The 10,644-nt window shown below is 32.4% G+C and overlaps 2 protein-coding genes across 4 annotated transcripts; both read right to left on the bottom strand.

Annotated features, from left to right (window-relative positions):
- Window positions 1-4,230: 4,230 nt before the first annotated feature.
- On the bottom strand, window positions 4,231-6,121 carry LOC145070245 (pollen-specific LRR extensin-like protein). Of its 2 annotated transcripts, XM_079017182.1 has the most exons (4): window positions 5,993-6,121; window positions 5,670-5,913; window positions 4,968-5,065; window positions 4,231-4,890 (listed from the first exon to the last, which is right to left on the bottom strand). In XM_079017182.1, exons 2-4 carry the CDS (start codon window positions 5,868-5,870, stop codon window positions 4,377-4,379), a joined length of 813 nt encoding a protein of 270 aa, XP_078873308.1. In that variant the 5' UTR covers window positions 5,871-5,913; window positions 5,993-6,121; the 3' UTR covers window positions 4,231-4,376. The 2 variants fall into 2 exon arrangements, with proteins under 2 accessions (XP_078873308.1, XP_078873307.1); XM_079017181.1 differs by lacking the exon at window positions 5,993-6,121 and having other exon boundaries at window positions 5,670-5,986.
- A 1,387-nt stretch (window positions 6,122-7,508) lies between these two features.
- LOC145070091 (uncharacterized) lies at window positions 7,509-10,301 on the bottom strand. 2 transcript variants are annotated; one of them, XM_079017015.1, is made up of 13 exons: window positions 10,075-10,301; window positions 9,800-9,937; window positions 9,634-9,715; window positions 9,446-9,522; window positions 9,149-9,255; window positions 8,952-9,057; window positions 8,738-8,854; window positions 8,587-8,678; window positions 8,450-8,516; window positions 8,274-8,352; window positions 8,095-8,186; window positions 7,867-8,010; window positions 7,509-7,780 (listed from the first exon to the last, which is right to left on the bottom strand). In XM_079017015.1, exons 1-13 carry the CDS (start codon window positions 10,267-10,269, stop codon window positions 7,640-7,642), a joined length of 1,437 nt encoding a protein of 478 aa, XP_078873141.1. In that variant the 5' UTR covers window positions 10,270-10,301; the 3' UTR covers window positions 7,509-7,639. The 2 variants fall into 2 exon arrangements, with proteins under 2 accessions (XP_078873141.1, XP_078873142.1); XM_079017016.1 differs by having other exon boundaries at window positions 9,800-9,994; window positions 10,075-10,213.
- Window positions 10,302-10,644: the final 343 nt, after the last annotated feature.

The raw sequence follows: 10,644 nt of genomic DNA, 5'->3' as shown, positions 1-10,644 counted from the left end.
AGATTGTTAAAGATTGTTGTATGCTTATAAAATCAATTCATAATGTGTTTTTGTTTATAAAAGATTGTTATATGCTTATGAGATCAAAATTTATTTTGTATGAGGAAATCACATTTATGTTTTTTTGTTTATAAAAGATTGTTTTATGTTGTTGAAAATATGATGAAATCACAATTTTGCTTGATTTATTTGTAAACATGTGTTATGTGGATGATTTATTTGTAAATGTGTGTTATGTGAATGATTTAGTTACTTTTTTTTTTCTTTTTTACAATAGACATGACGGATAAAAGAACTAGGGTTAGTTGGAAGTCGGAATTGGTGGACAAAACTTTTTTGGAAGCGTGTATACAAGAATTAACAAGTAATGGTCGGGAGGGTAGTGGCCTAAAAGCAAGCTCATGGGCTGTGGTTGCAGAGAAATTGAAAACATATCATAATTTTGTTGTCGACAAAAAACAAATGAAAAACCAATACGACTATTTAAAAGTAAAGTATGCAGTGTGGTTAAAACTTAAAAACAAAACAGGAAATATTTACAATCCTGTAACAAATTCTTTTAACATGACTAATGAAGAATGGGAAGCGGAAGCGAAGGTATATATATACATATTTTTTAAATTAGATTATTTTTTACTACTTTAACAATATTTATTAAATTTTCAAACAGCTGAACAAGTATGTAAATAAGCTGAGAAATGCACCCCTCCCTTGCCCTAATCTTTGTAACCAACTATTTGATGGGGCGACCTCGACCGGTGTTCATAGTTGGGGGTAATCTTCGACACTACCTCATCCAAATGAAACATTCAGTACACATGATTTTGAGGATACAGAGATGGAAGATCCAGCACCTCATCCAGATACCCCAAACTCAACCGTACCTCAACCTACTAGTGAGGAATCATCTGGGCGGACAAAAAACGAGGGGGGAAAACGAAATGGTCCTAAAGAAACCACACTTGATGATGAGTTGAAAGAAGTTGGAAAAAAAATTATCAAGGTTGCACAAGTATTCACGGAAGCAAATAATCTTGACAAGGAGATGGATGCTTGTATGGCGAAGTTGACAAGCTTGGAGTGGGGAGAATATGATCTGAAATACACCACTGCTCTTATGTTATTTGCTGAAAGTGTTGGCAATAGGAAAATTCGGTTGCACCTTAACTTGTCAACTTGTGAGTCGTGGGTAACAAATGCGGGAAGAAAGTTTGGATTAGTTGGTTGACTTTAGTATGTTATGGTTTATTGTTTGACTTTAGTATGTTATGGTTTATTGTTTGACTTTAGTATGTTATGGTTCATTGTTTGACATTAGGATGTTATGGTTCATCGTTTGACATTAGTATGCTATGGTTTAGTTATGTTATGGATTGTTTTCTTAGGTGCACTTATGTTATATGAATTTATATGTTATGGAATGTTATGCTTTTAGTATTTACATGTTACGGTTTGTTATGTTATTGATTTAAATATAATTTTTATTTGACATCTAACAGGACACATGGATAAAGAAGGTGACTTTTTATATTTCCTTATATTCTCGTGGTATTGGTTGATGTTGGTCCGACAAAGGAAAAGAATAATTAAAAGAATAAGAGCTAGCGAACAGGTAGCAAAGGGGTATGTGTATACGCAAGATTTGACACACGGATGTCCTATACAATGTTACGATATGATACGTCTTTCACAAGATGCATTTGTACTATTATGCAATCACTTTACAGAGAGAAATTGGTTGCAATGTAGTAGGACGATAAGCGTTGAAGAGAAGATGGCTATGTTTTTACTAGATGGAACACTTATACATGCAGTTGTGCCCGTTGATCAACAAACTCGTTATAGGGGAAGAGGAAAATGTGAATGTTATCAAAATGTAATTGGAATTTGTAATTTTGATATGATATTCACCTTTGTATGGGCTGGATGGGAGGGCATAACACATGATTCTAAAGTTTTGAAAGAAGTTGCATTTAACCCGACTTCCGGATTTCCATTCCCTCCACCAGGTTTGTATCTTTACTATACGTTTTATTAACTATATTATTTATATGATAAATTTGTCAATCATCTACAGATTAATATTACCTTTGTGATGTTGCATACACCAACACCTGTGGATTTATGGCTCCCTACCGCAATACTAGGTATTGGTTAGCAGATTTTCGAAGAAACAGAGCTTTAACTAAGGAAGAAAGGTTCAATCATACTCATGCACAACTTAGAAATATCATTGAACATGCTTATGGTGTATTGAATGCGAGATTTCCAATTTTAAAACGAATGGCTCCTTATCCTTTTCCAGTGCAAAGAGATATAGTCATTGCTTGTGTTGCGATCCATTAATTTTATAAGGAAATACGATATTCAAGATGACTTATTTACGAACTTTGAACAAAACACTATGGTTACTCCTAATGTGGGTGGTGGAGGAAGTGAGGGCCAAAACATAAAAGGCATATAATGGGGTTTAGAAGTCGGTGACTATATGACTACTTTGCGTAACCAGATTGCTAATCAGTTACTTTCAAATGGTTCACGTTAAATGATATACTTTATTATTATGTATGACAATTTGTATTTGGATTTTTTATTACACTTTGTATTTGGATTTTAATTTATGTATGTTTAATTTGGATTTTATATGATAATTTGTGTTTTTATAATTATTTTATCCAGCACAAGAGACATACAAGGGTAATATGGTCATTTTTTTCATTCAGATAAATTATCAAACAGCATAAATTTAGTCAGATATGAACTCAATCAGCATTTCTAACCCAGTCAGCTTTTAACCCAGTCAGTTCTAACCCAATCAGCAACTATCAAACGACCCCTAACTTGATTTTTCATGCTCGGTCATACATGAATTTAGGTTGAGGTTATATTTGTGGAACCTTTTTTTATCGAAACAAATAGTCACATAATTTTAGTTATGGAATGGATGGAATTAATTTATAAAAATTGAATAGTATTTTATCTATAACTGATTTTTTAAAGAATAAATATGCCACACTATCAATTTATTTATCTAATTTTCGAAGTTCTTTTCATTGCTTATCTAGATAAGATATTGGAAAGAATTATAGCAATTTTGTATAAATAGTATTAAAATTGTAGGGTAAATTTGGGACAAAAGGGTAAATTTTGAACCAAATTTGTAATAAAATTTAAAATCTTGGCCAAAAGTATAAAATTTGGACCAAATTTGTAATAAATTTTGAAATCTGAGCCAAAAATATAACTTTTGAAAGTTGGATGACCTGTTGGGCTAAATTGAATACGATTACCGTTTTTTGGAACTTAATTGAATAAAAAAAAAGTATAGGGACTAAATCGATTATGAGGCTAATATGTGAGGACTTTATTGCAGTTTTCCCTAATTTTATTTTAATTTTTATTCTAATGTTATTAATTTAATGTAATTAAAATGAGAAATTTAAATTTTAAAAATTGAAATGAAAAATCAATAGGTTGACAAGTGGCATACATTAATTATGAGATATAATAGAGTGACACATGACAAAAGAAAAAATAAAATATGCATTAATTATGAGGCTTAATATGATGACACGTGTCAAAAGGAGAAAAAACTATTTTTTTATTAGAATAGGAAGATTTTTTATTTTTTCAAAAAACATGGATAAGTAACTATTATTGGAAGTCGAATTGGTAAAAATGAATATAAAGGTACATATAATTTAAAAATTAAACATTTATGATGTTTTATGTTTGTAAACAATTTATCTGTGTTTATTACACAGACATGTTTATTGGTTTATTATTTTCAAACTTGAATAATTATTGGAGTTTTTTAGTTTTATATTATTTTATCGAAGGAAATTTTATTTTTGAGGGTTTTTTTTTTCTTTTTAATTTACATTGATCAACTTGGATTTAACTTGTTTATTAAACATGTTAAGTTGGAAAAACAATAAAAGTTGGAAAAACAATAATCAGGTCAACCCAATTTTCAAGTAAATCTATTTCAACCTATTTACTTAAAAAGTTAGATGAGATTGAAATTTTTGGATACGTTTACTTAAACGAGTTGGATCATTGGATTGGATCATTTAATTAAACACGTGAACCCACACAACCATTGCCACCCTAGAAAAAACATCCCTTGGATTTAACTGAAGGTGCTGAAATCAAAAGCCCATGTCTTTAACCGGTTATAACCAGACCTGGGCCTAAGACTAATTTTAACCTTTTATAATTAAATCTTAATTGATAATTAAGTAACTAAGTTTCATAGATAACAAAGAGAAAATGATCGAACATGTACAGTGCCTCATCTTTGGTCAATGAAACAAACAAACATATATCATAGAAGATGAAGAAGAGATAGAAGAATGAAACTATAATCAGTGGGCTCATGAATCATCATCTCCTTTGATGTTCATGGTCAACACCCTACAAGACTTTCCATGCATGGAACACTCAGTATCAATCTCATGAACCAAAGACTTGACATTAAAAGGGCATGTCAATGGCAATGGCAATGGCAGTGGCTCTTCAAACTGAGACGGCTGAGTCCTCATCTGCACAGACCTCAACAATGCAGCCCTCCGCAAGTCAGCAGAGTGACATATGTCACTTGGAGATGACGGGAACCTTCCTTCTGAGTCGGATCCCCGTTGCCTTGCCTGTGAAGCTGGTGGTGGTGGTGGGTAGTAACCGCTGCTGGTGGTGGTGGTGGTGGTGGTGGTGGTGGGTCCAGGTGAGAAGGTGCTTGGAAGCTTCTGGAATCTGTAAGGAGAAACTGGACTGGTTGGTTGGCTATCTGTTTGTGATGGTGATGGTGATGGTGAGCATGCATTGCTTTCACAGTATCTGAACTCATCCAGGTCTTCTGACATTGGTGAATATTGCAATGGCAGTTCATCCCTAAAATCAGTATCAAATTCAAGTTTCTTTCTTTCGTTCTTGATAATAAAGTAAATAGAGTGAGAGTTTTTGTTTGCCTTAGATAAAACATGCTGTCAGATCTTGCTGGAGAATCCATCAGGTTTTCAGGAAGGGGGTCTCCCACTGATAGCCCATTTAAGCTGGAAGCCATTATCTACACAATATCTTAGTTACAATATGTAAGTTTGACTACATCTTGATTATTGTTATTATTATTAGATTATGATTTATGAGTATTTAGTATCACATAATCCCTCTAAACCTAAAGATGCTTCGAAATGGCAAAATAGATGATATGATGGAAGAAAATTTCAATGGTTATCTTTTTGTCACCTAAATAAGAAAAATATCATCAATTAGAGATACAGCCTCCAACTGATATAAGATATCACAAATCCAAAAGCCAAATAGTTAACAGGATGGGATTTAGTTCACAAGCAACAAAGCATTTTTCATTTAGTGAATAATTAAACTCACCCAATTTGGATAAGTGATTGGATTGGGGTGGGGGGATGTAATTGATATGGCCATGAGAATCCAAGTATGTCATCGATCAAATTTCCCAAAATGGCTAGAAGGTTCATTGATCAAATTCATCTACTTTACCCCCAAATTCTATAAAATTTCTTCAGGTATACTAGAAAAGATGGTATACGATCTAACACAATCGTGAATATGGATCAAGAATCAGACATTATTCACCTGATCCTCATAATCCGTCGGAATTTCGTGCCCTCAAAATATAAACAACAACTTACCTCGCTGAGATAACGTTTATGGGAGTGAAGATTGTCGACGTAAACCTCATCTTCAGGATCCCTACTCCGTTTTCCACTTGGAGAAGCTACTGTGGATGAAGATGGAGAAGCAGTTACAGACGCAGATACATTTACATGAACAGATTCAGATTCTGACAAAGTTGATGACGTGTTCGTCTCCGAAACCCCTCCTACTCTCATTCTAAGATTTCGAACCACAAATCACAAACTCAAAACATAATCCCTGTATGAAATTAATGCGAATAAGAACAAAATAGAAAATTTGGAAAGAATTTATATAGGAGTGGAGAGGGAAATGACACCGTTACAGTAAAAATCCAAGCTCTATTCGACAATCTCATCGATAACATTTACGAACACATGGCGTTTGTTCGTGAATTTAGGGCTCCGGCCTCTGCCTTCAAAGTTGGGCTATTATTTTCCAAGAAACTTTTGGGCTCTATTTTGCACAAAACCAAACATCCGGAACCCTTTTTCAATTGTTGCTTCTACTTACGAGGCCTCATAAACTAAAAATGTGTTATTCGCCCATAATAAATATTTTATTATATTATATTCTATATAATATAATAAAATATTTTATTATATTACTACCTCCGTCCCAAATTAATAGTCCACTTTTGACTTTTGAAGTTTTTTTTCTTTAATTTTTACCTTAAATATTTTTTGATTTTGATAGATAATACTTGATGCAAAATATATAAATGGATTGTATTTTAATTGTTTTTTCATTATTATAAGTTTTATTAAGTAATATATAACACAAATAAAAATATTTAAAGTCAAAGTTAAAGAAAAAAAGACTTCAAAAATCAAAAGTGGACTATCAATTTGGGACGGAGAGAATATTATTTTTAGTATATATTTAATAATATATATATATATATATATATATATATATATATATATATATATATATATATATATATATATATATATATATCCTCCTTAATAAATGAAGGTTTTTTTTTGTCACATGTCAATCTCTTATGAGTTTTGACACTTGTTATTTTATGGTATTTTTGAATAAATGTTTTTTTTTCCATTTGTCATTTTCTTATTTTTTTTATCTTTCTTAATTAAAACATCATATTTACACCTTAATTAATAATTGCTTTAATTGAAAATAACCAATAAATTACAATATCACAACTCATATAGTATTTAATATGTTTTCTTTTAAATTCAAATTTTAAATTTTAAATTTAAATAAATTTTTGTTTAAACTTTCATATTTAATTTCTTTTTGTTTTATCCATCCCATATATCATACGGGTCTCACAACTAATATATATAATATAATGGATTCTTTTACAAAATGATATTTGGCATTATCCGGTTCGGCGTGGATTTTTTCTTCCTAAAATACCAATTCTAGAAAACACATATTACAGTTTTTCTAGAAAGGGTTTTGGAATATTGATACACAATTAAATTTGTTAAACTTATTGAAACAAAAGGCATTGTTTCAAATTACGAATTGCTTATATAGTTTTTCCAACAATATTTTTGAAAATAAAAAACTGCATAATGGTAAATTAATCATGTATTTTTAAAACCTATCTGCAAAGAGTATGAAAGTAGATTAAATTTTTCTGTTTTACAAACCCAAAAAACTAACAAAAATAAATAAAGACAATAACTTGTATATTAAAGTACAATAACATATATCAAGCAATAATAATAACTTGCATTTCTGGAACATATGGAGTACATTGATCTCAAATGTTTTATATTTTATCTCACACATGCATATATATTTTCTTAAAACATTTTGTTTAAAATTATTAATCGAAAAACTAACAAGGGTAGGTAAAATAGAGGCAAAAGAAATTGCATAAAACGAGAAAATGTGTTATTAACATGACACGTAAGATCAAACTGATAACATTCAGAAACTGAAAGAGGAAAAAAAAAACTAATTACACAGGGGAAGTTGTTGACGAGTTTTATAGTTTTACATAAATACCCTTTACATGGAGAAATCCCGAGACAAGACCCCAGAATATAATTTCCAGAAAAACAAAAACCAACTTACCCCACCTCTCAGAATGAAGTGTGGCCTGAATAAACGACTCTGTAGCATTAACCTGTGCATATATTCCAAACGCTGTATAAATTTCATGGACACATTGATATGAAAAAGAAATATGGTGATGAATGGATGAAAAATTACAATGTTGTTTTCAGGGGAACGCCAATAAACACCTTGTAAAGCTGCTGGAAAAATGTCACAAGCAGCTAAAGCATAAACAATCAGAGCATTCATTCCCATCCACTGAAACAACTTTGTGGGTTTTTGAATTTTTATCACATCAACCTTGCATCGCATCACAGGTGGAAAGTGTAAATAATCATTTATTCAGTCACCTAATGACTAAAGCTTCTATTATCACAAACTTACCATGTAAAAAATAGCAATCAAGAGAACGCCTGATGCTCCTGCTGTGATGCACATATAACTTAATGTGTATAATGGTTTGGATAAAGGAATACCTGGAACAGATGACGTGGCATAAAAAATAAAATCCAATATTAACTGAAATTTAAAAGTAAGTAGCAAAAAACAAAAGGATGTTACACCTATCACCATTAGAACATATCCCAAGATAAGAAGAGAGGAAGAACACACCAACCATATACCAATCCTATGCATATGACCCTAATATCATTAACAAGAATATTTCAAAAGGATGATGACTAAATCTGAATCCCAAAATAAAGTGTAGCGGGAATGGGAATGAAAGGAAGCATCATACCTTATAATGCACCATAACATGTCCATACTGTAACCCCAAGAAGCACGTAATCGCAGCCATTAATGAACTTATAAAAAAAAAAAAAAAGGTAAAAGACATAATTTGGAAAAGATGTGTTAGGAATTATGTAAAGCAACCTTAAGAGGCCCTCTGGATCAAATGGAGCAAGACACCAAGAAGGGGCATTTGGTGGGAGGGGTCCATAATCTGGAGAATTGATACTGCATTCCTATAATCACTGGATAAATCATGTGAACAAAAAACAATAACATCTATTAAATCAGGGACCTGTGTTCTCTTGTAAACAGGACGTTTATACAGATGGCTTTCACCAAGGAGAAGCCGATCAATCAGGCCAACTGCATTGCAAGGAGGTTCTAGACTACCCCTGACCCCACAGTGTACCTATTATTATAATATTAGATCAAAATAATATGTTATGTTAGATAATAGATATGCAGTTTAGATTTACAAGGTTTTCAAATATATGTGTAGTACTCACGATTTGAGTCTCCTTCCCATATTCTGATACTTCAAAGCTCCATTCTGGGACGTAAAGACCATACAACAAAGACATGTATAATACACCTAGTACAAAAATAAACAGCCTGGAAAACTAAGAAAATAATTAGCTACCATTTCATCTCATCATTTGATAAAAATAAGTGTTCGTTAATTAGGTTTGGAGTTTTGACTTACCACTGAATGTAGTATTTCTTTACAAATGTTATGGCTGAATTGACTTCGTTATTGTTAACACACCATATCTCGGTTATTGAAGCCAGCAGATATCCGATTGAAATCCTCTGTATATTCATATTATGAGTAAAAAAAGTTCAGTGAGGTAATAATAATCCTAAACTACCTGTATTTTTGGTTTTAATCCTATCCGCCTTCTACCAAAGAAGAACAACTATTTGATCTAAAGAATGTATGAAATTTATCCATTTTCACACCATACCAATCTATTTTTAAGGGTATAAGGCTGTAAACTACCTGTAACACGCCCATCCACCTTATCTGGTTGACATCAACGCCATAAGTTAGATCATCACGTCCATGGAAGTATCCACCTAGAGGGACATACAAGCAATTAGTTATGAAGTGAAGTCATAAGGCTATGCATCATCAATCTGTTGGAATTACGATTGTAATCCATGATATCAATCACTATATGAATATACCTTGAAGAATTAAACCCAAGAGAAAGAGCTTGATAGTTCTGAGTACAACCTTCTTTGTGGCTGCTGGTTTGCTAGAAACTTTCTGCATCGCAATATCAATAACTATTACTAAAATCAATAATTTAAAAATATTATTATATCAAACCATGTACTAATCATAAGCTACCTTGAATACAAGACTAACGGAGATACCAACGCTAAAGAGGAAAAAAGGCATCACGAAGTCGGCGAGTGTAACACCAAACCATGGAGAATGATTTATCGAAGGGAAAGCTCCTCCGGCATCATCAACCAAAATCATCAACTGTTAAGTAGTGAATGCAACATCATAAGATTTTCAATTGTTGCGATTCCAATAACTCTAAGAGAAGCAGAAATAGAAATTAAAAATTAGTAGAAACAAATTAGCAGTGTTATTGATAAAGAAGGCGGTATACGCACAGCAACGGTGAGACCACGGAAAACGTCGAGAGAGACGAGGCGCTGTTTAGGATCGGTAGGTCTAGTAGCAGATGAAGGTCCGCCATGATGTTCCGGTGACGGTGAAGCAAAAGCAGTGATCTCTCCGGCAGAGTGAGAAGAATTTTGAAGTAGGGGACTCCGTTCGTCCGTCTCCGTCATCACCATTGACGCCATTTTCCTAGTCAAATCTCAAAAGTGTCTCCTCTTTCTTCCTTCGTTAAAGACAGGAGGGAGACAATGAATTGCAAAAACAGACCCTACACTATACCATAATCTCAGTTTTAGCCCGCTTACTTTTACTTATGTACTTTTAACAACCTATACTTTTCACCTAATATATGTAACGACGTTAACTTGTTACTGATTTATACAATTATAGGAACAATTTACCACATAAATTAGTAAGAAGTTACGTGGCTTACTTTGTTGATTTTATAAGGCTCTTTGGTATATTATTCACGTCAATAATGTGACAATCAGTCGTGTGGCTAAATGAACATCACATGGGTCGCTCTTTACCAAAAAGAAAGGAAGAAATGGTTCTTGGTC

Source organism: Lactuca serriola, chromosome 8, assembly GCF_051521515.1.
Source record: "Lactuca serriola cultivar US96UC23 chromosome 8, Lser_US96UC23_V15, whole genome shotgun sequence".
Classification (NCBI taxonomy): domain Eukaryota; kingdom Viridiplantae; phylum Streptophyta; class Magnoliopsida; order Asterales; family Asteraceae; genus Lactuca; species Lactuca serriola.
The sequence above is the reverse complement of the archived record's forward strand: the minus strand, read 5'-3'. Positions and strand labels throughout refer to the sequence as shown.

What these genes read in the sequence shown, in the direction of transcription:
- LOC145070091 (XM_079017015.1), bottom strand. Translation starts at nt 10,269, where the DNA reads ATGGCGTCAATGGTGATGACGGAGACGGACGAACGGAGTCCCCTACTT. An exon ending in CTGTTTACAAGAGAACACAG is followed by an intron (nt 8,679 to 8,737) that starts GTCCCTGATTTA and finishes CAGTGATTATAG; the next exon opens with GAATGCAGTATCAATTCTCC. An exon ending in TGATTGCTATTTTTTACATG is followed by an intron (nt 8,011 to 8,094) that starts GTAAGTTTGTGA and finishes ATGCGATGCAAG; the next exon opens with GTTGATGTGATAAAAATTCA.
- LOC145070245 (XM_079017182.1), bottom strand. Translation starts at nt 5,870, where the DNA reads ATGAGAGTAGGAGGGGTTTCGGAGACGAACACGTCATCAACTTTGTCA. An exon ending in ATAAACGTTATCTCAGCGAG is followed by an intron (nt 5,066 to 5,669) that starts GTAAGTTGTTGT and finishes GATATTGTGTAG; the next exon opens with ATAATGGCTTCCAGCTTAAA. An exon ending in GACAGCATGTTTTATCTAAG is followed by an intron (nt 4,891 to 4,967) that starts GCAAACAAAAAC and finishes TACTGATTTTAG; the next exon opens with GGATGAACTGCCATTGCAAT.